Here is a 26,540-nt window from a genome sequence, read left to right as displayed (position 1 = left end):
AAAACAAGAGTGCTTTCATTGTTCAGGTGAATGAGATACGTTTGTACCTTTGTTATCTTTGATGTCAGATTTTCATGCTGATGTTATTTAACAGTAAAAGTAGTTCAGTCTGTTCAGAGGTTGCAGTAACAAGTGTGGCGACATGATCAATTTCCATCATGCTGTGTCATGTTGAGCAGGGATCTTTGCCTGTATGGCTAAGTTTCTTTGTTTGGGTTTCAGTGTAGCTGTCTTGGCAGATGTGTTTTCTACTACTAACACCTATGGCAGTAATCATGTGAATGTTGCTTAATTGTTATACATAATAGGGGAACAGTGGAACTTGAGTTGTGGAAAAACAAGAAAAATCTTAGAGAGATCTGCTGGGCATATTAAAAAATAACAAAAACCTTTGAAAACTCAATAGTTTACTTTAGTTGATAGTGCAACCACTGCTGTGCTTTCATTTTTCTTCAATGTGTCACATGATAAATATAAAGTATTTTACATTTTCGTTGCAAATATTGTTCTAAATCCTACAAAGGTTGTGTTCTCTTTATTAAAAATAAATCACCAATATAATTATAAAAGGGTTGCTCAAACATTTGCAAACAATGAGAGCTGTAAGTGCACATGAAATCTCAAATGTACCTGTTACCCTGATATTGTAAACACTATTAAATGATCCAATGTGCTGAATCTATTTTATAGCCCACGTTGTATGGAGTCAGTCAGGCTGTGGTTAGAAAGCTGCGGTCCGCTCACTGAGGAGTTTGTTTCTCAGGTGAGTTAGGTATAAAAGGGGTGGAGCCTAAAGCAGGAAGTGGAAACATGGCTGACAGTTCAGCTAAATCAAGAAAATGTCTGTGGAGAAGGAGAAAGGTGTGTGAGTGGCAAAGACAGGTAAGTGCAGACGTGGTACAGTTGACCATGTTGTAAACTGTGTATGAACTATGACTGTTAGGATGAGATGAGTTCATGCAGGATGTTGCTTGCTTACAAAATGTTAACTGGTAGCTGGTAGCATTTGGTAGCTAGCATGATATTTACCTGGATCTTTAAAAGGTTTAACTGCTTTGTTTGAGTAATTATCAAATCTAAGTGGATACTGGTTAGTTGAGTAGGTTAAAAAATAGAAGAAGGTGGAAGCATTATGTTGTCTACAAGTGGCGTAGCCGGTTGCGAACAACATTATAAATGTTTGGTGAATGCTAACGGAGGGTTAAGTAGAGTGTTGGTGCAGGTAAAGTTGGAAGAGATTGAGACATGAGTGTTGACTGTAATGTGGCCGCTGCAGATCTATAATGACATGATGTGAGTCGTTGGGACAGAGAATACTGAGACTCCTTGGAACATTTGTGTCCGATTACCTCAAACATAACTAAAAGTGTTTGAGTAGAGTAAAAAAAAATTAAAAGCTGCTCCACTGAGGCCTTTTGAAAGGAGGAAGGTGATGTAAGGAGGAAAAGACTTCACACATACAAATGACTCTTCACACATGCTTCTGATATGTCAGCAGCTAATTTGCTTCCCAGTCCATCAAATCACAGTTCCCTCGAGTACAGTTACCCAGTGAATGTTCCTGAGAGTGTTGTAAAATATTAATTATATAAATAGAATTATATGAATTATAATAACAATATTAAAATATTGTTTATCTTCCATATGTTGGAGAAGCCATATTAACATCTGTCCAAAAAACAAACAAACAAACAAAAAAAACCTTTGCATAAAAGCTCTATAGATGCATGTGAAATGCAGGCTGCCCTTCCCCTGATAAATGATCACATTTATTGAATTAGGTTTATAGCCTACATTTTATTTTATTAAGATCTTCAAATGTGGGAAAGGTAAAATGTCAAGATAAGAGTTTAATGTTAACTGCTTCACTTTGATCTAGATACCTTTAACCTACTGAACAATCATCTTTTATACTCATTAATTAAAGATAACAAACAAGGTCTCAGCACAGCTGAACATGTTTCAGGTGTGTTGAAGGAAAATACCAGTGGACCACAACCTTTAACTCCTGTTCACTTCACACACTTCAAATTCCACAAAACCAAGTTAAAAATGTCTCCTTTAACTTTCAATCTGTTAATCGCTGCTAATTAAATCCTAATGGAGAAAGTAAGGAAACATTTTGATTACACTAGTTTGTGTTTGTCTTACACATAATGACTTTACAGCATCTTTAAGACCTTACAGAATGTCGAGAATCCTAAAGAAAAAATAATAGAGGGGGATAAACTCCCTTTAACAGAAGAAACCTCGAGCAGGACCAGGCTCGGGGTGGGCGACCATGAGTTATATTTGACATATGACCCCATATTAACACTTGATTTGTTAGATTTGTATCTGCACTGTAAAATGTCAAGGTCATATCTAAACCATTTGCTATTGATCTACTTCTCCTTGTAGTTATTTTATGTCTTGCATCTTGTTTGTTCACGGTTTTTAGTTTAACAGGGACCGTAAGGCAACAAATTTACAAAGGTATTAGCTGTGCAACAGATTTTATCTTCTTTAAGTAACTATCAGCTGATAGTAAACTACTACCAGCTCTACCTATCACTTTTTAATAAATGAAGGACAACATGTTGCATGTTTTGTTTTATTTTCATTTTATTTTAACCAGGGTGTGTCTGAGCCCAACACCGAAAAGCACAGGTGATGACATTTAATGACCCTCATATTTAGTGTTGGTGTTTCAGTTGGAAAACTTGACACACACAGTTCAATATGAACTGAAGATGTTTTTTATAGATCTTTTAAAACGTGAATTCTCAGTGCATCTTGCCCCACCTACAGTACATGAAGTCAGTAACAGGGAAGAGAGAGAGACAATAGACTGAAGTACCAACGAGGAAGGCACTCGAATAATGACAGGAAGTCAAAAGTTCCCTGTATGAAGCACAGTGATTTGGTTTTAGAGACCATGAGAACAAAACAAGTGAAGGAAACTTGATGGTTGAATTCGGATGGATTAAACATCTTTATTTCTCAACTGCTCTTATTTACAGGTAAGCATACATACAACACTTTTAGTAGAAGAAGAAACATGTTAATTGATCATGTCTAGATCTATTTGTTTGTTAATAGCAGTACCTGGACAACATCACATCTTTGTTGTAAATTGTGGAAATAAGATTACTTGCATTTATTAACTGTACCAGGATAATTCTAACAGTACTGGTTGGATTTTCAGTGACTTAAGAAACTCTGCAGTAGAACTGCTTAGTCTCAGGCAGAGTGCTGAAAATACAGACAACAGTTCTCTGGTTATAAAGCAGGTCACTGGTGAGGTTGTTGGTTATTTCACCGGAAAATGTTCATCAAATAAGCTGAAAGTTTTTCAGATTCATTTGTCTGTAATTAGTGAGTTTTTATGTTTATAATAGTTTCAGCTCAACTGTTTTGTATGAACAACACACTGACATTATTATTGATAAGAATGATGGAGTTTATTTTACTTTTTTTAGTGTGTGTGTCCTTTATCTTCTAGACAAGAACAAATCGATAAATGAACAACTACAATGGCTGACTCCATGGGTATTCAACGTGAGTTTCTCTCTTCTATCAACCCTAAAAGTTCTGTTCTGCTGCAACCACACTGCAAAAAAACCCTGCTAACATATACTTTGAATTAATGGTGTTAAGTTTATTAATGAAAGAAGAGTCAAGTGAGGAGACAAGAGCAAACGGTTTATCAAATATTTGGTCAGGAAGGATTTTAACCATCGTATTGTTTTACAATGTGACCATCATGATATATTGTCTATAATCACATAATTTCGCCAACTGAGTTTAGACTATCTGGCAAACACGGATGCAAATGCATTTGTGACACAGGACATATTACATGGATGGACTGTACTAAATATGTGGAAATGTACATGTTCTGCAGAGAATGGCTGTTTGACAGATCTATGATCCAAAGCAGATTTCAAAGTTCACCCTCAACAAACACAAACTCAAGTTTAGTTGGTTCTCTGGCTGAACATCGCTGTTTTTTCTTTACATGTTTTTATCCAAAGACAAATGTGTTTAATCTCTTTCTAGTAAAATGGTGGTACGTTACTGTGCCTGTGGCTGCAGTCGTGCTCATAATTATAGTGCTGTTGATCATATGGAAGAAAGTTAAAGGTGAGAACATTCAGAGATCAAACTTCAATGATCAAGAACTTCTGATAAATCTGGATTTGTACAGTGTACAACTTTTCTCTTTTGTTTTTTTCAGGAAAGAAAATGAAGACGGAAGACAACAATGTGAGTTTAATAGAACAATTATTATAGGAAACCAGTGTTTCTAGTGGGGTGTTCAAATGGTAATCTTAGTATCTGTTGCTTTAAATGGAGAATTGTTTTCTGAACTTTAATCCCGCAACAGCTCAGTCTGGTTCAGAAACCAATCAAGACATGGTGTATTCACAAACTGCACTCTGTATGAAGTTGAAGCATGTTTCTCCTCTGCTGCATCTTTAAAAACTCATCTCTACAGGATCTTTGTCAGATGGCTGTGACCTCTGAGCTCTTTTATTCTTAAGATAAATACTTTTAATTAGCAAAATTGGTATAAACACTATTCATATTTATGAGTTCAAGTCTGACTGTGCTACTCAACTTTGTTTTTAGGGGTTGAACTTAAACTCTGCAGAAACTCAGCCTGGTCCAGAACCCACTGAAGACATGGTGAGTTCATACAGGACACATTTAATTCATTTATGTTGTTAATTAGTGCTTCTTCTGTCTGGTTTCATATTCTTATTAATAGTTGTATAAACTGGTTAAATCTGTGTGCACAGCAGGATAACTTCTTAAACTGATGAGCAAGATGTGAGAATTAACAGTAAAAACACTTTCTCACAATAAAATGGTAAAATAAAATGTGCCAATAAAACAGTATCTACAGTTATAACACAATGCAGAGAAGTAAAACACGCAATATGTTTTAGAGTGTACTGGTGATCAAGTACAAAGAAGATGGAAGTTTCAGTGTAAAATACAAGAACCTCAAAGTACACGAGTGTAGAACTTGAGCAGTTGTCTTAAGCTTACATTCCACCTCTGTCTCCACTGTGCAGACTAATCCTGACATCGTTTCCTACGCCTCCATCAGCTTCATCAATGGTAAAGCCCAGGTAAACCAAGTCATCAGTCAACACACTGTCCCAGAACAAACACAAGTTGAACTGTCATGTTTTCTGTGGATACTTGTGACTGAACACTGATGTTTCATCAGTGGTTGCTGCAACTTAACATCTTTAGAACATGTCACATACACACAAGCTAAACAAAGTCACCTGTCATGTTGACCTGTTTGTTAAAGCCCCTGTTGTTCTGGTACTTTTGTCTCACTGGTCCAGAATAAAAATGAAGATGAGGATGGTGGTGTTGTTGATGAGGGTGATGCAGTGACCTACAGCACTGTGAAAACTTCCTCCTTTTCTGCTGGATCCTCCACTGATCCCAGCGACCTCTACGCAACCGTCAACTAACTCTACAAATGACAGAGCACAGTACGGAATTGTTAGTGGGTTATTTTTTTTAATTTTTTTTTTATTTTTTAACCATAAGCTTGTATGTGTACAGTTCAAGAGAAATCAGATTTTTGAGTGCCTTTTTTGCTGCTGTAATGTGTATTCCAAAAAAGCTATATAAATAAAATATCTATAGAGAGGAAGTCTGGTCTAGCCTTAATTCAATTGGCATCATCAACTCAATACCACCACCTATTCAGTAACAATGTGCGACACCAAATGTGCCAACTTCTACTATTCAGTACAAAGTAAAATCCAGGCTGATATCATCAATGCCAACACTTTTCCATACAACAAACTGATGACCTATAGTATGTGGTTTATGTATCGATGCAGCAAATGGTGCTACCCAGGTCGCAGTCTCCAAAAACTCAAAGGCTGCAGCAGTTAAAGTAAAATCTATCTCCTAATTCTCAGTTAAATGGATTAAAATCTTTACATCTGACACTGATGCTTCAGTTCCCTCATCATCCTGTTCATTCACTCAGACCACAAACGCAACACACACATGAAAAACAAATAAGCACGGGTCCCACCAGCCTCTTCTGTCATTTGTATTCTAAACACTGTCTGTTTTGACATGCAGTCTCCTTCTTCTGCAGACTCTAGCTCTACTTCCTCTGTGTTCATGACTGACAATAGTCAAACTTCCTACAGCTGCAGGAGATGCTTACCACTTGAACATAAACCTATAGCATTTGCAGAAATGGTTCATGCTGATATTGTTCTTGGAGGATGGTCTGCTGTTCAATGTGCATGTATGTAGCATGAAAACTTCCCCACCACTAGACAAAGTGCTTCTGTGCAGCATTTCATGTTGCATGGTTGAGTACATGTCTATCAATGTTACAACTATTTTATTTTAATTTTAAAATGTCATGCCATGTCATAAACATAGTTACATGATCAATCTAATGTAAAAAATAATTAGATTCAAAATTAGATGAGCTGAGATCCTCAGAATTACATTTGAATATTGTGAGGTTGGAACAGCAGTATATAACAGTATATTTCACCCAGCAGCCTCATGTTTCTAAACAATATTTGTCAGACTGCTGTAATTGTGAATTTGTTATTTTAGCAGATCGTACCTTGTGATGGTTTAGCAGTTGACAGATGAGAAGTTGAAAAGCTCCACCTACATAAGATAAAATGCATCTATTGAGGAAGTGATGCCGTCTTCATCACACATATATAGGCTATAATCATCAGTACAGAGACTGAGGAACATGAAGGCTGAATTCAGATGGACTAAAACGTTTTTATGTCTAATGCTGCAGCTTCAGTTTACAGGTAAGGATATAACATCTTTAATTTACACAAACAAAAGTAAAATATGAACTGTGTGTTATTATATTAATGACCTGTTTATGTTGTCGTCCCTGAAAATGAACATTTCTCAGATACGCCTTATCTATTGTATAAATAAAAAAACTAATTGTAACATTTTTATAGAACCTGTTTGTGGTATTTAATTAATTATCCATCATCTGTGCCTGCTAAACTAATTTTCTATTTGTCTTTACTACACGCTTTCAACTTAGCAATACATTTGACAGACAATGTCTGGGCTTTATTTTGATCCCAGGTGCAGTCAAAATGCAGATCAGAAGTCTCTGGGCGAAGGTGTTTTGGGTGTGTCCGATTCCTCTGCCGTACAGGGTGCAGCTAGATGCAATGTGGAACCATGTTTAATACTGGGGCGGGAACCTTTATGAGCAGGTGGAGTCAGTGCAGGAGTCAAAAATGATCACTCACATCAGTTCCTCTCAGCAGCAAAGTGAGGGAGAGAGGAGGTTTATCTTTAAGGATCAGAACAGAACACATTAATTACACAACACTACAATAATCAACAGATGATCTACAGTACATTAGTGCAGCATCTGTTCCAATGTCTGTTGGCAGATGTTTACTGTGCTACTGTATTATGATCCATGTGTTGTGTTGTGATTCCGTGCGTGTCTGTTTGTTGTCTCCTTTTAATTCCCAGGTTCAAGGTGATGAAGTTTGCTATGCTACACTCAACCAATAAGGAAGAAACATGATGGTCCAGGCTGCACCTCAGTGATGTTCACATGGCAGCATATTTGTTCTTCCATTTCAATTCTCTAATCTCTGAAATGTCATTGATTGAACCAGATTCCAGAGCTCATAGATCTGCATGACATTCACTCCCTGACCACTTTATTAAGTACACCTCTACAGTCTAATCCAATCTAATACAGCAGCTCTTTTACAATTCCTTGAGGTCCCAGTGGGTGATGGAGTTATACTGGAGTTCATTATAATAAGAGGTGGCCTTAATGTTTTTACAGCATTCTGTATGTAAATAGTGATTGGAAGTGATAATGAAGTGAAGTAAAGTGAGGTATGTGCAAGTATTGGCAGATGATTTTCATGATTTTAGTTCTATTTGTCCTTTTAAAGTTCTATTAATAGTCTATTACTACCCTGCAAGTAGTTTCTATTAACACATGAAAGTAAGACGTGTTCTTGTCAGACTTTATCTTTCACTCATTAAATAAATGTATATGTGAGACGTGTTATATTTAGAAATATGTGTTTATATTTAAGCTTTAGAATATATCATAATATAATCTGCAAACAAAAAGCAAAACATTTTATGTTTGTTCCCAAGCAAGGTCAAAAACATGGTTTTTACTTAATTTCTCCAGTTTACTTTTACAGTCCGCCTGTTTTAAAACTCATATCCTCTTTTTGAGACATCAATATTAAACGTTATCACTTCATGATGAGGTCACAGGCACATATATGGTATAGATCTCTCAACACAGAGCGGTTTTCTTCTCTGATTTCGGTAAGGCTGCCTGAACAGCGTACGATCTCAGGCATGGACAGCCTCTGCAATATGCTTTCGCCCTGTCTGGATGATCTCTGCCCGATATCTTTAATCCTGCTCGTCCTTCAGCTTCCAACTCGTGGCTCACTGACCAGATCCGTGAACAACGCATGGTGCTCAGGAGTGCTGAGATTAAGTGGCGCAAATCCAAGTCACTCAATCTCACTTCATGTTTTTGACCCTGTCATAGGACGATATATCCACCCTCCTCCTCTCAAATCGCCCGACCACCTGCTCTCTGGATCCGATCCCCTCCACTCTTCTTCAAGCTATTGCACCAACACTAATACCAGCCATTACACAGATCATCAACACTTTTCACTTTTCACATCCCGTTCAAGCAGCACCGATTATTCCACTGTTGAAGAAGCCTTCTCTGGGTCCCTCCCCTGTGGGGAACAACAGACCCATCTCTCTTCTTCCATTTCTGGCACAGACCCTAGAACATGCAGCCTTCAACCAACTCTCTGACTTTCTTTCCCGGAACAATCTCCTCGATTTCAATCAGTCGGGCTTCAAGAGTGGTCACTCCACAGAGACGGCACTTCTGACTGTTGTGGAATCCCTACGGGTGGCTAAAGCTGCTAGACCTATCTACAGCCTTTGACACTGTGAACCATCAGATTCTTACGACTCGGACTTGGGCATCTCTGGATCCCCTCTAGCCTGGCTTTAGTCTTTCTTATCTGGACGAACATTCAAAGCATCCTTTGCAGGTGCGTGATTCTGACTCTCATAACCTTTCCACCGGTGTACCGCAGGGCTCAGTCCCTGGTCCTCTCCTTTTTTCCATCTATACTTTCTCTGTAGACTCTATCATCCATTCACATGGCTTTTCCCATCACTGCTATGCAGATGACACACAGCTCTTCCTGTTCTTTCCGCCGGATGACTCAACTGTCTCGTCTCGTATCTCTGCCTGTCTCTCTGACATCTCTGCCTGGATGAGAGATAGACACCTTGAACCTAAAATTCCCAAGACTGAAGTTCTCCTTCTTCCCTGACAGACCTTCAACTCAACACAACATCAGCATTAACGTTGGATCTGCGGTGATTGTCCCCACAGCCAGAAACCTGGGGGTCTTCATTGATGACCAACTGACCTTCACAGAACACATCGCAACAGTCTCTAGGTCGTGTAGATATGCCCTCCACGACATCAGAAAGATAAGACCCTACCTGTTGGAGTACACGACCCAACTCATTGTACAGACATTGATCATATCTCGTCTCGATTACTACAATGCACTGCTGATGGGGTTACCGGCATCCACGACCAAACCCCTACATATGATCCAAAATGCAGCAGCACGCCTAATTTTCAATCAACCAAAAAGGTCTCATGTCACACCGCTCTTTGCATGCCTTGTTCCTCACTTGTAAGTCACTTTGGATAAATGCGTCTGTTAAATGACTAATGACTGTAAATTTATGACAGTTTGGGCATTTTGATCTCAGTGGTGAGCTTGTGTACAAACAATAGCATCTATCTATAGAGCTACTAGAAACGTGCTAATACGTTTGTGCTACACTGGTGGTGTTGAGCCTTAGTGCTCCACCTCCAGACACTTGAAGACAGCCCTTCACCCAACAGTGTGTTAACCACTAGTGCTGCTGGTGTTTCCTTCTGCTGATTGTCAGACGCTGAGACCTCCAGACATGATAAGTTGATAAGCTCCACCTACATAAGACAATAAAAACAGGCTTTGAGGAAGTGATTCTATTTTTACCATCATAGATGCTGCATCTGTGTTAAAATCACCAGATCAGACACTGATAGCAGAGAGACAGAGACGTGATGGCTGAATTCAGAGGGATTAAAATGTTTTTATATCTTATTCTGCTGCTCAAGTGCACAGGTGAGGATGTAACATCTAGAATTAGCAGAAACCGATGTGATCTTTCTCAGATGAACTACGTCTTGTATATATTGTTGTTGTTTATTTGTATGTTTGCTTGTCAGAATGTTTTTTGTTAATGAGCTGATGTTTTCTCTATTGTTCTGTGGTTTTTCCATTTTGTGTCTCATTCCACACTTTTCACCTGTTTAACTACTGCTGAACACTTTCTGACGCTCACTAAAGTCTTAGGAACTACTTTTCTACACGACATGATATGACGTAGAAGTTAAAGGTGTGTGACACCATGAATGCTTATTTCAACAGTGTGTTTGCTCCTCATGACGTAGTTTTGAATAATGTCTGTTAGAAAACTGGATAGAAATGGAAATACCACTAATACCAAGGCCACTATCAGTGATAGTACTTTCTTTCCACCTCTTTTTATTCAGACAAACTATCTGTTGTAAAAAGAAACTTGTGTCTTCGTCCACCTGTTTCTCTCACTGTTCTCTGACAACCTCACAGAACTAAGAGCAGGAAGTCAGGAGGCTCGAATGTGTGAATTTTTCTTCCGTAGTTCAGATTACTCATCTGCTGCATGTGTTTTATTTAGTAACAGGTTTACTTATGTGCATGTGAATTTAGTCAAGTAGGTGAAAGAAAATTTCCGTAGTTAATATCAAATGTTACTGTGTGAATTCATGAATTAATTTTAATGATCATCTTTCTCAGCAGCTGTAACTGGACAATATAACTCCTTCACTGTCAGAGATGGAAAAGACGTCACTTTGTATTGTAACTATGTGGGAAGTGATCAGGATGAATGTGGTGGTACTACGTGGGGTCTCATTGGTTCAGTAACAGAAGAGTTGTTTTTATATGGGAAGATAACAGAAAAGGCCAAAGTGAAATCAGACAGACTGAGTTTAGCAGCATATTGTTCTCTGGTCATAAAGAAGGTCACAGCTGAAGATGCTGGTCAGTACATCTGTCTTCAGACGAGCTCAGAAATACAACAACCGGTTTATTTGTCTGTTGTTACCTGTGAGTATTTACATCATCATGTTTTCACCTCAAACTGTCTTTTAGAACAATAGAATTAAATATTACAAAGATCATATTCAGTCTGTTGAAGTTTCCTCTTGTCTTTGTCACATTATCTTTATCTTCACCAGTGAATGAACGAGAGCACGATGACAAGGTGACATTAAGCTGCTCTGTGACAACACGTCCTGTCTGCAGACACACAGTGAAGTGGCTGTTTAGAGAAAAAGGTCCCAAAGACATGACAACATCAGAGTCTGACTGCTCAGCCAATGTGACTTTTCTGACTTCTCTCACTGAAAAGTCAAAGTTTGATGAATTCAAGTGTGAAGTGTTTGATATTTACAGTAGAAATGTGCAGATGTTCACCTTCACCCATCAATCATCAAGTGAGAAACAAGGTGAGAACATGATAAACTTCTTAAAATCACTTCATCCTGATATGAAAAAGAACAAAACCTCTCTTTATTTTATGAGACTGGTGTTTGAACATGATATGATTTAGTTAGTGAACCACAGATGATCGACAGGATGTATTTTCTGAGTGTACAGCTTGTTGTTGTTCATGTGTCCAGGTGAGGGGGCAAAAGAGGCAACAACCACATCTACAGCAACAAAACCAGCAACGAAATATACAGCAACAAAACCAGCAACAAAACCAGCAACGAAATATACAGCAACAAAACCAGCAACAAAACCAGCAACGACATCTACAGCAACAAAACCAGGTACAACAGTGTATAAAAAACTACTTTAGTCAGTTTACATCTTCTAATCATCTCTTTACTGACAGTTTCATTTCTGTTCCACAGCCTGTGCTGATTGTTACGCTGTGAACTACATCATGTGGGTGATGAAGGTGATTGAACTCCTCCTGATGACTGTGATCACTGTTCTTCTCATCAGAGGTCGAGGTAGAAATATTCAGACAAAGTCCAACATTAGAGTTTAAATGTTAATCTGTGGTCGACCTTCCAGACAACCTGAGGTCACTGAGTGGACAATGAAAACTATAATCAGGAAGTGTAATGTTGATAGAAACTTGTTCATGTTACTGTAAATCAGACTGAACCTCTGTGTTTGTGCAGGTTTTAAACTCAGTCTGTCCATCACACAGTAACTGATGATGCCTTCAGATGCTTCTGGTTCCATTGTAACTGTGTTCAGTGTCAGTTTGGAGGACAGTCTTGCTCCATAGAGGATGTGAACTAACCTCAGACCGTGTTACGTGTCGGAGGATAGTGGTGTCATATTGTAAAATACAGTCTGTTGACCTGTGGCTGCCCCAGTGCTTATCATGGGTTACTGTAAAGTAAAGTAGAAGAGGAAAGGTGGTAGACATCCCACCAGGACTGATGATCACAGTTGTTTACATGTGTTTGTTGGTATCAATTCTCTGTGTGTGGATTTTTAGGATACTCTGTAAATAAAGATGTAATAATAAGTAAGTTATTAGTAATCTTTTTTTATTTATTAAAGACCTTATTCCTTTAGTAAAAAGTCATTTACTTGTGTTCTGACGTCTCCGTCCTCTCTTCTTATTTACTCAGACTCGTACCACAAACTCAACACACACACAGCAACAGTTATAAACCACCGGTCCCACAAAGCACCAACAGGTTTTTCTCTCATGTTTCTTTTTTCTCCAGTTCTACTAAACTTATCCTCTGATGGTTTGAACTATTCTGTTTCACACTGGAATCTACAATCTGTCGAAGTACAGATCAACGTGCTCATAACTGCACTCAAACCCTGTTACTGTTAACATCCATCTACCCCAGTCTCCCTTCTCTGCAGACTGTAGCTCTGCTTCCTCTTTTATTCCTCACAGCTGCTAGAGATGCTCAGAGTCACTTCAACATAACCAGGTATCATTACTGGACACTTACAGAAATGATTCGTGTTGCTTTTGTCCTTCAGTCGACCATCTTCAGTGTAGTGTGACTATACTGTAGCATGAAAAACTTCCTGACCACCAGACAGTGTGTTACTGTGAAAGCGTCTCAGACAGCTGCTCTTCTTCTACAGTCACTACAGGAAACCTTTTCAGGCTGTATCGTTGGGTCATAATGTGAATTATTGTTACAACTTGTTAATTTTAAAACAACCTCAACACACGTGCAGATACGTTTGTGCTACACTGGTGGTGTTGAGCCTTAGTGCTCCACCTCCAGACACTTGAAGACAGTTCAGCACCCAACAGTGTGTTAACCACTAGTGCTGCTGGTGTTTCCTTCTGCTGATTGTCAGATGCTGAAACCTCCAGACATGATAAGTTGATAAGCTCCACCTACAAAAGACAATAAAAACAGGCTTTGAGGAAGTAATTCTATTTTTACCACCATAGATGCTGCATCTGTGTTAAAATCACCAGATCAGACACTGAGAGCAGAGAGACAGAGACGTGATGGCTGAATTCAGAGGGATTCAAATGTCTTTATATCTCATACTGCTGCTCGAGTTCACAGGTGAGGATATAACATCTAGAATTTATCGTTCTCAGATCAACAACTTGTTGTAATTCATTCATTTCTAGCTGACCAGGATGTTTCCTTGATACAACTTAGCAACAAATTCAACATAGTGTCCTCAGTTGTACTTGCAAATCAAGTTCTGTCTGTGAGGTTTGAATAGTTTATTCGTATGTTTTCATGTTAGAATGTTTTTGTTAATGAGCTGATGTTTTCTCTATTGCTCTGTGGTTTTTCCATTTTGTGTCTCATTTCACACTTTTCACCTCTTTAACTACTGCTGAACACTTTCTGACGCTCACTAAAGTCTTAGGAACTACTTTTCTACAAAACCTGATAAATGATTCTAACTAATATCTGTCAGAAAACTGAATGGAGATGGAAATAGCAAGTTAAACCAGGGTAACAATCAGGGATACTAACTACATTCCACTTATTTTTATTCAAATAGTTTGTAAAAAGAAACTTGTGTCTTCGTCCACCTGTTTCTCTCACTGTTCTCTGACAACCTCACAGAACTAAGAACAGGAAGTCAAGAGGCTCGAATGTGTGAATCGTTCTTCCGTAGTTCAGATTACTCATCTGCTGCATGTGTTTTATTTAGTAACAGGTTTACTTATGTGCATGTGAATTTAGTCACGTGAGTGAAAGAAACGTTCCGTAGTTAACATCAAATGTTACTGTGTGAATTCATGAACTAATGTGATGATCATCAAATAAATTCAGACTCAGTTACTCAAACATTTCAGAGATTTAGTGCATTAACATCACTTACAACATATTTTCCATATTTCTCTTTCTCAGCAGTTGTAACTAGACAACATAACTTCATCAGTGTCAGAGGTGGAGAAGACGTCACTTTGCCTTGTAACATTGTGGGAAGTGATCAGGATGAATGTGGTGGTACTACGTGGAGTCTCAGCGGTTCAACAGAAGAGTTGTTTGTAGATGGGAAGATCAGCGAAAAGGCCAAAGGGAAATCAGACAGACTGAGTTTAGCAGCATATTGTTCTCTGGTCATAAAGAAGGTCACAGCTGAAGATGCTGGTCAGTACATCTGTCAACAGACGAGCTCAAAAACACAACAACAGGTTTATTTGTCTGTTGTTACCTGTGAGTATTTACATCATCATGTTTTCACCTCAAACTGTCTTTTAGAACAATATAATTAAATATTACAAAGATCGTATTCAGTCTGTTGAAGTTTCCTCTTGTCTTTGTCACATTATCTTTATCTTCACCAGTGACTAAACGTGAGCACGATGACAAGGTGACATTAAGCTGCTCTGTGACAACACGTCCTGTCTGCAGACACACAGTGAAGTGGCTGTTTAGAGAAAAAGGTCCCAAAGACATGACAACATCAGAGTCTGACTGCTCAGCCACTGTGACCTTTCTAACTTCTCTCACTGAAAGGTCAAAGTTTGTTGAATTCAGGTGTGAGGTGTCTGATATTTACAGTAGAAATGTGCAGATGTTCACCTTCAACCATCAATCATCAAGTGAGAAACATGGTGAGAACATGATAAACTTCTTAAAATCACTTCATCCTGATATGAAAAAGAACAAAACCTCTCTTTATTATTTGAAACTTGTGTTTGAACATGATATGATTTAGTTAGTGAACCACAGATGATTGACAGGATGTATTTTCTGAGTGTACAGCTTGTTGTTGTTCATGTGTCCAGGTGAGAGGGCAAAAGAGGCAACAACCACATCTACAGCAACACAACCAGCAACGAAATATACAGCAACAAAACCACCAACAAAATCTACAGCAACACAACCAGCAACAATGTCTACAGCAACATCACCAGGTACAACAGTGTATAAAAAACTACTTTAGTCAGTTTACATCTTCTAATCATCTCTTTACTGACAGTTTCATTTCTGTTCCACAGCCTGTGCTGATTGTTACGCTGTGAACTACATCATGTGGGTGATGAAGGTGATTGAACTCCTCCTGATGACTGTGATCACTGCTCTTCTCATCAGAGGTCGAGGTAGAAATATTCAGACAAACTCCAACATTAGAGTTTAAATGTTAATCTGTGGTCGACCTTCCAGACAACCTGAGGTCACTGAGTGGACAATGAAAACTATAATCAGGAAGTGTAATGTTGATAGAAACTTGTTCATGTTACTGTAAATCAGACTGAACCTCTGTGTTTGTGCAGGTTTTAAACTCAGTCTGTCCATCACACAGTAACTGATGATGCCTTCAGATGCTTCTGATTCTATTGTCACCATGTTCAGTGTCAGTTTGGAGGACAGTCTTGCTGCATAGAGGATGTGAACTAACCTCAGACCGTGTTACGTGTCGGAGGATAGTGGTCTCATATTGTAAAATACAGTCTGTTCAGCTGTGGCTGCCCCAGTGCTTATAATGGGTTACTGTAAAGTAGAAGAGGAAAGGTGGTAGACATCCCACCAGGACTGATGATCACAGTTGTTTACATGTGTTTGTTGGTATCAATTCTCTGTGTGTATTTTTAGGATACTCTGTAAATAAAGATGTAATAATAAGTAAGTTATTAGTAATCTTTTTTTATTTATTAAAGACCTTATTCCTTTAGTAAAAAGTCATTTACTTGTGTTCTGACGTCTCTGTCCTCTCTTCTTATTTACTCAGACTCGTACCACAAAATCAACACACACACAACAACAGTTATAAACCACTGGTCCCACAAAGTACCAACAGGTTTTTCTCTCATGTTTCTTGTTTCTCCTTCTTCTTCTCTTTCGGCTTTTCCCATCAGGGGTCGCCACAGCGAATCATCCTTCTCCACCTAAATCTATCATGAACATCTTCTACCCTAACACCAGCCAACCTCATGTCCTCTGTTAAGACATCCATATATCTCCTCCTTGGTCGTCCTCTTGTCCTCCTGCCTGGCAGCTCCATCTCCAACATCCTTCTACCAATATACTCACTATCCCTCCTCTGAACATGTCCAAACCACCTCAGTCTGGCCTCTCAGACTTTGTTGCTAACACAGGCAACATGAGCCGTCCCTCTGATGTACTCGTTCCTTATTCTGTCTAACCTGGTCACTCCTAAGGAGAACCTCAACATCTTCATCTCTGCTACCTCCATCTCAGCCTCTTGTCTCTGTCTCACTGCTACCGTCTCTAATCCATAGAGCAGAGCTGGTCTCACCACTGTCTTGTAGACCTTTCCTTTGAGTCTTGCTGACACTCTTCTGTCACACAACACTCCTGACACTTTCCTCCACCCGCTCCAACCTGCCTGCACTCGCCTCTTCACCTCTTTTCCACACTCTCCATCACACTGAACTGTTGACCCCAAGTACTTAAACTCCTGCACCTTCTTCAGCTCAGCCCCCTGTAACCTAACGCTTCTACCTGGATCCCTCTCGTTCAGACACATGTATTCTGTCTTACTACGACTGACCTTCATGCCTCTTCTTTCCAGAGCAAACCTCCACCTCTCCAGCTGTTCCTCCACCTGCTCTCTACTCTCACTGCAAATCACAATGTCATCCGCAAACATCATTGTCCAGGGAGATTCCTGTCTGACCTCATCTGTCAGCCTGTCCATCAGCATAGCACACAAGAAGGGACTCAAAGCTGATCCTTGGTGTAGTCCCACCTCCACCTTGAACTCCTCTGTCTGACCTACAGCACATCTCACCACCGTCATACTTCTCTCATACATGTCCTGAACTAGTCTGACGTACTTCTCTGCCACTCCCGACGACCTCATACAGTACCACAGCTCCTCCCTCGGCACCCTGTCATACGCCTTCTCTAAATCTACAAAGACACAATGCAGCTCCTTCTGTCCATCTCTGTACTTTTCCATCAACATTCTCAAAGCAAAAATGGCGTCAGTGGTGCTCTTACGGGGCATGAAACCATACTGCTGCTCACAAATCTCCACCTTCTTCCTAAGCCTGGCTTCCACTACTCTTTCCCACAGCTTCATTGTGTGGCTCATCAACTTTATTCCTCTGTAGTTGCTGCAGTTCTGCGTGTCACCCTTGTTCTTAAAGATCGGAACCAGAACACTTCTCCTCCATTCCTCAGTCATCTTCTCACTCTCTAGAATCCTATTGAACAAACTGGTTAGAAACTCCACTGCTGCCTCTCCTAAGCACTTCCACACCTCCACAGGTATGTCATCAGGACCAACACCCTTTCCACTCTTCATCCTTTTCAGAGCCTTCCTCACCTCAAGTCCTTCTCTCCTTCCTTTGTGTCTAACCTGTCATACAGCTCATCGTAAGCTTTCTGTTTGGCCTTTGCCACCTCCCTCTTCACTCTACGCTGCGCTTCCTTGTACTCCTGTCTACTCTCCTCAGTCCTTTCTACATCCCACTACCTTCTAGCTAACTTCTTCCTCTGAACGCATTCCTGTACTTCCTCATTCCACCACCAAGTGTCTTTACCTTCTTTCCTCTTTCCAGATGACACACCTAGCACCTTCCTACCCGTTTCCCTGATAACCTCTGCTGTGGTTTCCCAGTCATCTGGAAGCTCATCCTGACCACCCAGAACCTGTCTCAACTTCTGTCTGAATTCCTCACAAGTTTCTTCATTCTTTAGCTTCCACCACTTGGTCTTCTTCTCTGACTTCCCTCTTTTCTTCTTCCTGACCTCCAGAGTCATCTTACACACCACCATGCGGTGCTGTCTGGCTACACTCTCTCCTACCACCACTTTGCAGTCACTAACCTCTCTCAAATGACCTCGTCTACATAGGATGTAGTCCACCTGCGTACTCCTACCTCCACTTCTGTATGTCACTCTATGTTTCTCTCGCTTCTGGAAGTAAGTGTTGACTACAGCCATTTCCATCCTCTTAGCAAAGTCCACCACCATCTGTCCTTCCAGATTCCTTTCCTTCACACCAAACCTGCCCATCACCTCCTCATCACCTCTGTTGCCCTCACCAACATGCCCATTGAAGTCTGCTCCAACAACTAGTCTCTCTCCTCTGGGGATACTCTCTATGACCTCATCAAACTCACTCCAGAATCTCTCCTTCTCTTCTAACTCACAGCCAACCTGTGGAGCATACCCACTGACTACATTCATCATCACCCCTTCAATTTCTAGCTTTATGCTCATCACCCTGTCTGAGACTCTTTTCACCTCTAGAACATTGTTCACAAACTCCCCCTTCAAGATCACTCCTACCCCGTTTCTCTTCCTATCAACACCATGGTAGAACAGTTTGTATCCTCCTCCGATACTACGTGCCTTGCTGCCCTTCCACCTTGTCTCCTGCACAAACAGTACATCTACCTTCCTTCTCTCCATCATGTCTGCCAGCTCTCTGCCTTTCCCTGTCATCGTACCAACGTTAAGAGTCCCTATTCTCAAATCTATGTTCCTGCCTTTCCCCTTGTCTCTCTGACCACGAACCCTTCTGCCTCCCCTCTTTCTTCGACCAACAGTAGTCAAATTTCCACCGGCACCCTGTAGGTTAACAGCATCGGTGGCGGTCGTTGTTAACCCGGGCCTCGACCGATCCGGTATGAAAGTCTTGTGAATGATTCGCATGGTTATTTTGGCAATTTTTACGCCGGATGCCCTTCCTGACGCAACCCTCTCTATTTATCCGGGCTTGGGACCGGCACAGAAGTCACTGGCTTGCAACCCCTATGGCTAGATTATGTTTCTTGTTTCTCCAGTTCTACCAAACCTTTCCTCTGATGGTTTGAACTATTCTGTTTCACACTGGAATCTACAATCTGTCGAAGTACAGATCAACGTGCTCATAACTGCACTCAAACCCTGTTACTGTTAACATCCATCTACCCCAGTCTCCCTTCTCTGCAGACTGTAGCTCTGCTTCCTCTTTTATTCCTCACAGCTGCTAGAGATGCTCAGAGTCACTTCAACATAACCAGGTATCATTACTGGACACTTACAGAAATGATTCGTGTTGCTTTTGTCCTTCAGTCGACCATCTTCAGTGTAGTGTGATTATACTGTAGCATGAAAAACTTCCTGACCACCAGACAGTGTGTTACTGTGAAAGCGTCTCAGACAGCTGCTCTTCTTCTACAGTCACTACAGGAAACCTTTTCAGGCTGTATCGTTGGGTCATAATGTGAATTGTTGTTACAACTTGTTAATTTAAAACAACCTCAACACACGTGCTAATACGTTTGTGCTACACTGGTGGTGTTGAGCCTTAGTGCTCCACCTCCAGACACTTGAAGACAGTTCAGCACCCAACAGTGTGTTAACCACTAGTGCTGCTGGTGTTTCCTTCTGCTGATTGTCAGACGCTGAGACCTCCAGACATGATAAGTTGATAAGCTCCACCTACAAAAGACAATAAAAACAGGCTTTGAGGAAGTGGCTCATTTTTAACCATCATAGATGCTGCATCTGTGTTAAAATCACCAGATCAGACACTGAGAGCAGAGAGACAGAGACGTGATGGCTGAATTCAGAGGGATTCAAATGTCTTTATATCTCATACTGCTGCTCCAGTTCACAGGTGAGGATATAACATCTAGAATTTATCTTTCTTAGATGAACAACTTGTTATACTTCATTCATTTCTAGCTGACCAGGACGTTTCTTTGATACAACTTAGCAACAAATTCAACATAGTGTCCTCAGTTTTACTTGCAAATCAAGTTCTGTCTGTGAGGTTTTAATAGTTTATTTGTATGTTTTCATGTCAGAATGTTTTTTGTTAATATGCTTTATATGTTTTCTCTATTGTTCTGTGGTTTTTCCATTTTTGTGTCTCATTTTACATTTCACACTTTTCACCTCTTTAACTACTGCTGAACACTTTCTGACGCTCACTAAAGTCTTAGGAACTACTTTTCTACTAAACATGATAAATTTTTCTGACTAATATCTGTCAGAAAACTGAATGGAGATGGAAATAGCAAGTTAGACCAGGGTAACAATCAGGGATACTAACTACATTCCACTTATTTTTATTCAAATAGTTTGTAAAAAGAAACTTGTGTCTTCGTCCACCTGTTTCTCTCACTGTTCTCTGACAACCTCACAGAACTAAGAACAGGAAGTCAGGAGGCTCAAATGTGTGAATCGTTCTTCCGTCGTTCAGATTACTCATCTGCTGCATGTGTTTTATTTAGTAACAGGTTTACTTATGTGCAAGCCAATTTAGTCACGTGAGTGAAAGAAAGTTTCCGTAGTTAACATCAAATGTTACTGTGTGAATTCATGAACTAATGTGATGATCGTCAAATAAATTCAGACTCAGTTACTCAAACATTTCAGAGATTTAGTGCATTAACATCACTTTTCAACATATTTTCCATGTTTCTCTTTCTCAGCAGTTGTAACTAGACAACATAACTTCATCAGTGTCAGAGATGGAGAAGACGTCACTTTGCCTTGTAACATTGTGAGAAATGATCAGGATGAATGTGGTGGTACTACGTGGAGTCTCAGTGGTTCAACAGAAGAGTTGTTTGTACATGGGAAGATCAGAGAAAAGGCCAAAGTGAAATCAGAAAGACTGAGTTTAGCAGCAAATTGTTCTCTGGTCATAAAGAAGGTCACAGCTGAAGATGCTGGTCAGTACATCTGTCAACAGACGAGCTCAGAAATACAACAACAGGTTTATCTGTCTGTTGTTACCTGTGAGTATTTACATCATCATGTTTTCACCTCAAACTGTCTTTTAGAACAATATAATTAAATATTACAAAGATCGTATTCAGTCTGTTGAAGTTTCCTCTTGTCTTTGTCACATTATCTTTATCTTCACCAGTGACTGAACGTGAGCACGATGACAAGGTGACATTAAGCTGCTCTGTGACAACACGTCCTGTCTGCAGACACACAGTGAAGTGGCTGTTTAGAGAAAAAGGTCCCAAAGACATGACAACATCAGAGTCTAACTGCTCAGCCACTGTGACCTTTCTGACTTCTCTCACTGAAAAGTCAAAGTTTGTTGAATTCAAGTGTGAAGTGTTTGATATTTACAGTAGAAATGTGCAGATGTTCACCTTCAACCATCAATCATCAAGTGAGAAACAAGGTGAGAACATGATAAACTTCTTAAAATCACTTCATCCTGATATGAAAAAGAACAAAACCTCTCTTTATTTTATGAGACTGGTGTTTGAACATGATATGATTTAGTTAGTGAACCACAGATGATCGACAGGATGTATTTTCTGAGTGTACAGCTTGTTGTTGTTCATGTGTCCAGGTGAGGGGGCAAAAGAGGCAACAACCACATCTACAGCAACAAAACCAGCAACGACATCTACAGCAACAAAACCAGCAACGATGTCTACAGCAACAAAACCAGCAACTATGTCTACAGCAACAAAACCAGCAACAATGTCTACAGGAACAAAACCAGCAATGAAATCTACAGCAACAAAACCAGCAAAAGAATCTACGGCAATACAACCAGCAACGACATCTACAGCAACAAAACCAGCAACAAAATCTACAGCAACAAAACCAGCAATGAAATCTACAGCAGCAAAACCAGCAACAACATCAAAACCAAGAACTAGAGGAGGTATGAACCTAAATACATTTACTTAACTCTTGAGGCACCTTTAAAATGAATCTACCGTTTACCGTTGGGTCCCAAACGGGCCCTCTCATAAAAGTGAAATAAAAATGTTATATATTACACATTTTTTTCACTTTCACCACATCAGATCTCTTCAAGAGCTTCAGACCTATCCATATACATAAAGTTTTTTATTATTTATATATGTTTTTTAGGTTGTTATGTCCTTTTTGTCATAAGAAACCCAGATTTTTTTCAACAGGCAAAAATACAAAGCATGCATTATTAACCAAAAATTGCAAAGTGAAATATTCGGGATGAGGGTATTAGAGCCTTGACTATGTCAATAATTGATAACAACTTTGATTTTGATGCATTATTATTTTTGACGCAATAAGAGTTAATTAAAAAAACTTACACTTTTTACCTTTGGGTCCCAGAAGGGCCTTTTAATAAAAGTGAAATAAAAATGTTTTATATAAATATTTCTTTTCAGTTTTACCACATCCGATCTCCTCAAAAGCTTCAGACCTATCCATATATAAAAAGTTTTTCATTATTTTTATATGTCTTTTATATTTTTATGCCCTTTTTGTCATAAGAACGGAAGAGAAAAACTCAACATATGCAATATTTACCAATTTGGTATTTACTGTCAAAAGATGTTTTGTTCTGTCATATGTGTCTGTGTGTTTACAATGCATGTTGATGAATAAATCACAGATTCCTGTGAGGTTAATTTAGCATGCACACACTCCACATTTGGTGCACTGGTTCCACACCCTTCTGTGGGCACAACACAGACAGCTTCTGCTTTCTGGAGGTCCCTGGCTGTAGCTCCTCCTCCTCTTCTTCTTTCTCTTTATGACCATGGTCCTGGCCCCGGGCTTGTCGGACCAGTCGGGCTGCAGACAGTCCTCTGGGAAAATGCCGCCTCTTTGCCCCTAGCTCTAAGAAGAGATGCCAGCTGCAGCACTTAATGCTGTTCCAGCATGGGACCACAGAAGTGAGCAGGACATAGGCATTGTAACATGACAAGGCCATCATGTTATATTTCTGTATATACTTGGAACCTACATGCATATAAATCAACTGCACCTGTTTTCACATGAAGTTTTATTATATTTGTCATTTTTTAAAGTCATTACTATAGATTGACCTAATTTTCACCATTGAGAGTTTGTTGAATATATCTGGACCAGATTTGCACATTAATGATATAAACTGTGAGATAGTCTTGTACTTGTAGTGTAGTACTACTACTATTCTTTCAGGGAGATACTTTCACTTTTACTTGAGTATTAAGTTTGTGAATCTCTTTCACCTCTGACAACAGATCAGTCGAAACCATCTACTCAGTCGGCAGCAGTATCTGCAGGTACAATTCAATATGTTCAATCTAACACTGTTAAACAACCAGGTGACGTCAACACTCACATATGAACCTGTATCTTTGACTCACTTTATTTTTAGCACTAATACATTTTACACTGAAACACAAGCTGCAGACAACATGTCTCTAATATTTTCATTCTTCAGGTTGGTGGGGGTTCATCACTGTGTTCGTGGTTGCAGCAGCACTGATTGTTGTGGTGTTTATCAGATGGAAGAAAACTAAAGGTTGGAGAATTCACTGATGTAGCTGCACTAAACAAGTTGTTCTGATCCACCTGGACTTTCAGTGTGAAGCTTTGATCATTTAATTTCTCTCCTTTGTCATTTTAGGCAACAAAACACAGACGGATAAAGATCCAGTGAGTTTTAAACCTGCTTTTGATTTTTATCTATAGTTAGTAACTAAGACTTCACCACATTACCAGTGTTACTGTGTTCCCTGTGTAGGCTGGTCCTGAAGATGATGTATCCTACGCCACCGTGAGCTTCACCAACAGTAATGTCCGGGTAAGCTGTTCACTGGGTTTTATTAGTGTTGTTGGTTAAAAACAAGATGTTTCAGAGTCTGTGTTGTGCTGTGATTCTGTGCAGTTCTCTCTCAGTTTTTGTTTATTTATTTCCAGGTTCCACGTAATGACCGTGATGAAGTCACCTACTCCATGATCAAAACTCCTGTCTCCTCTGATGATCCCTGCCAGCTCTACGCTACCATCACCTAACTCAACAAACCAGGCAGAAACATGATCGTCTAGGCTGTGTTTTTAGGATGTAAAACAACTCATCACCGTGTTGAAGGGACGCTGATAAAGTTTTATTTACATATGTAGTGATAATGATTGTTAATAAAACATGAATTAAATGTGTTAAAAGGTAAAAACTAAGTCTGAACATCACAGGTGAACTTGAAGGATTGAAAAGCTCAGGTCAGGTGAGCTGTAAACTCCAAATTCATGAAGGTTGGAAACGACTTTGTCTCCTAACTTGCATCAGAACATCTGCTTTGTCCTCAGCAGTTCTCCTTCCACCTGTTCACACTGGCCAATAAAATGCGTATGTTCACACACAGGCAGCTTTTTAGCTTTTTCTTCTTCTGCTTTTGTTCCCTCACTCTCACCAAAACACTTATAAACAAAAAAGTAGCAGCTGAGACACAGTGAGGAACCCACGACTCTCATTATATCGTCCAGTGTGGCACATTAGTTCACTCTACTGCCCTCATGGGGCCAAAACAATTATTGCTCACATCAAGTGCAGTCTGGGCTTCGAATTAAATCAACAAAACAACAACAAAGCAACAAGAGGTGTGACTAACAAATCAGTTCCTCCTCTTCTCTTCTTCAAACCAACCTGGAGGAGGAATTTGTGGTCTCCAACCAGTTTCCTCAGATTTGGATGAGCAGTGACCTGTTTGGACCTAAGAAGAAAGAACTCCAGTTGACAGAACTGTTGATAGTATAATTATTATCTTTATCTATCAGACTCTGAATTTATCTTCAGGGATTAACAAAGTTTATCTTATCTCATCTTAATTTAGTCTAATATTAGACTCTATGTGATGTATTTTCTGACTGTGAAGTTTGTTGTTGTTCATTTGTCCAGGTGAGGGAGCAAAAGAGGCAACAACAACATCTACAGCAGCAAAACCAGCAACTACATCAGCTACAGCAACTAAAGCAACATCGACAGATACAAACTAAACAGGATTTGAATCCGACATTAACTTTACGTCTCACACTGTATCTTTGGTCACTGCTGGTTTCTTCAGAGCTCGAGGGAGAAAATCCAAAACTTAATTATTAACTATTAATTAATTATTAATTAACACAAACTTAAATGTTGTTCTGTGGTTTATTATCCAGTTAAACGACACCACCGTGAGTGGAAGATAAAAACTATAGTTGGGGGACTACAATAATAATAGAATATAACCTCTCATTAAGTTGAACCTGTTGTTATTGTTCAGGTTGTCAAAGCTGTTTGGCCTCAGTTTTATTAATTAGTGTAAAAAAATAATTATTTTAAGTTGCTCTCATTTATTCATGTTGTTATGTGTTTACTGGATTTATTCTATGTGTCTGTGTTTTATGGATAATAACATATAATAATGTATATAATACTCGCCGTTTCTTTCTAATCGTACTCTCTCAGAATAAATCTCGCTCTTTAACAACAATACACTTCTTGTTTTTCTCACTGACAAGACTCAAACTTCCTGAGACTGCTGAGTCGGAGATTTTTGAACTCACTGTCATGATTGTGTAATTTACATGTAACTTGAAAATCCTGATCACCAGTGTCATAAAGGTATCAGTGCTGAAATATTTAACAATTATTGGAATGATGGATATAGATTATTCCAAATAAAAGCACCACATTTTAAAGATCGTCTGTTGTTTCCTCTTGTGGATGGAGTCTATGTTGATTTACAGCTATTTGTACTGAAACCTCTGCACAGAAAGTGCTGGAGCTCTGACCTTTCTATTGTTAGAGGACTGAACATTATTATTATTACTGGTGCATTAGAAATGTACAAATGTAGAGCTGAAGACTAAAAGAGAAGCTTGAGTTCATTCAGGTGGATTCAAATGTCTTTATTTCTGATACTGCTGCTTCATTTTGCAGCCACTGAACGATGTTTAGCTCATCCTGCTACAGTACGTTGTCATGTAAACATGATGGAGCTGACCTACGTCAGTGGATCATTTCCCTTACAGCTCTACAGCTTCCTCGTCTAGATTTAGACTTAGAAAAAATGATCTACTGTCTTTCTCTGTAAGTCATACAGGGGATGACCTGAACTCAAATGCACTTTAACATTCATTTGCTGCTCCAAGTTTAAAAAGTGGATGTGCTCCTCCTACCTTCATCTTATGACTTGCAAAAGAAAGAAAAGCACAATGTGGAAGTTCT

The 26,540-nt window shown here is 39.4% G+C and overlaps 2 protein-coding genes and 1 long non-coding RNA gene across 9 annotated transcripts; all 3 read left to right on the top strand.

The window, feature by feature from the left end:
- Window positions 1–796: 796 nt before the first annotated feature.
- Window positions 797–12,712, top strand: LOC113149108. 6 transcript variants are annotated; one of them, XM_026340965.2, is made up of 10 exons: window positions 797–882; window positions 3,485–3,540; window positions 4,042–4,125; window positions 4,220–4,248; window positions 4,615–4,671; window positions 5,064–5,120; window positions 5,346–6,812; window positions 10,953–11,665; window positions 11,840–11,992; window positions 12,077–12,712. In XM_026340965.2, the coding sequence occupies exons 2-7, from the start codon at window positions 3,516–3,518 to the stop codon at window positions 5,475–5,477; spliced, it is 384 nt and encodes a 127-aa protein (XP_026196750.1). In that variant the 5' UTR covers window positions 797–882; window positions 3,485–3,515; the 3' UTR covers window positions 5,478–6,812; window positions 10,953–11,665; window positions 11,840–11,992; window positions 12,077–12,712. The 6 variants fall into 6 exon arrangements, with proteins under 6 accessions (XP_026196750.1, XP_026196746.1, XP_026196747.1 ...); XM_026340961.2 differs by lacking the exons at window positions 3,485–3,540; window positions 4,042–4,125; window positions 4,220–4,248; window positions 4,615–4,671; window positions 5,064–5,120 and having other exon boundaries at window positions 816–882; window positions 6,122–6,812; window positions 10,953–11,264; window positions 11,396–11,665; XM_026340962.2 differs by lacking the exons at window positions 797–882; window positions 3,485–3,540; window positions 4,042–4,125; ... (1 more) ...; window positions 4,615–4,671; window positions 5,064–5,120 and having other exon boundaries at window positions 5,504–6,277; window positions 6,601–6,812; window positions 10,953–11,264; window positions 11,396–11,665.
- Window positions 12,713–13,594: 882 nt separating this feature from the next.
- On the top strand, window positions 13,595–22,264 carry LOC113149648 (mucin-13-like). Its single transcript, XM_033325897.1, has 4 exons — window positions 13,595–13,732; window positions 21,034–21,342; window positions 21,474–21,743; window positions 21,918–22,264. Exons 1-4 carry the CDS (start codon window positions 13,672–13,674, stop codon window positions 22,262–22,264), a joined length of 987 nt encoding a protein of 328 aa, XP_033181788.1. The 5' UTR covers window positions 13,595–13,671.
- Window positions 22,265–23,564: 1,300 nt separating this feature from the next.
- On the top strand, window positions 23,565–26,014 carry LOC113149033. 2 transcript variants are annotated; one of them, XR_003297538.1, is made up of 5 exons: window positions 23,565–23,613; window positions 23,775–23,855; window positions 23,961–23,989; window positions 24,078–24,137; window positions 24,254–26,014. It is a non-coding gene; the product is annotated as an uncharacterized LOC113149033 (long non-coding RNA). The 2 variants fall into 2 exon arrangements; XR_003297537.1 differs by having other exon boundaries at window positions 23,961–24,137.
- Window positions 26,015–26,540: the final 526 nt, after the last annotated feature.

This window comes from Anabas testudineus, chromosome 24 (genome assembly GCF_900324465.2).
Source record: "Anabas testudineus chromosome 24, fAnaTes1.2, whole genome shotgun sequence".
NCBI classification, from domain to species: Eukaryota; Metazoa; Chordata; class Actinopteri; order Anabantiformes; family Anabantidae; genus Anabas; species Anabas testudineus.
The sequence above is the reverse complement of the archived record's forward strand: the minus strand, read 5'-3'. Positions and strand labels throughout refer to the sequence as shown.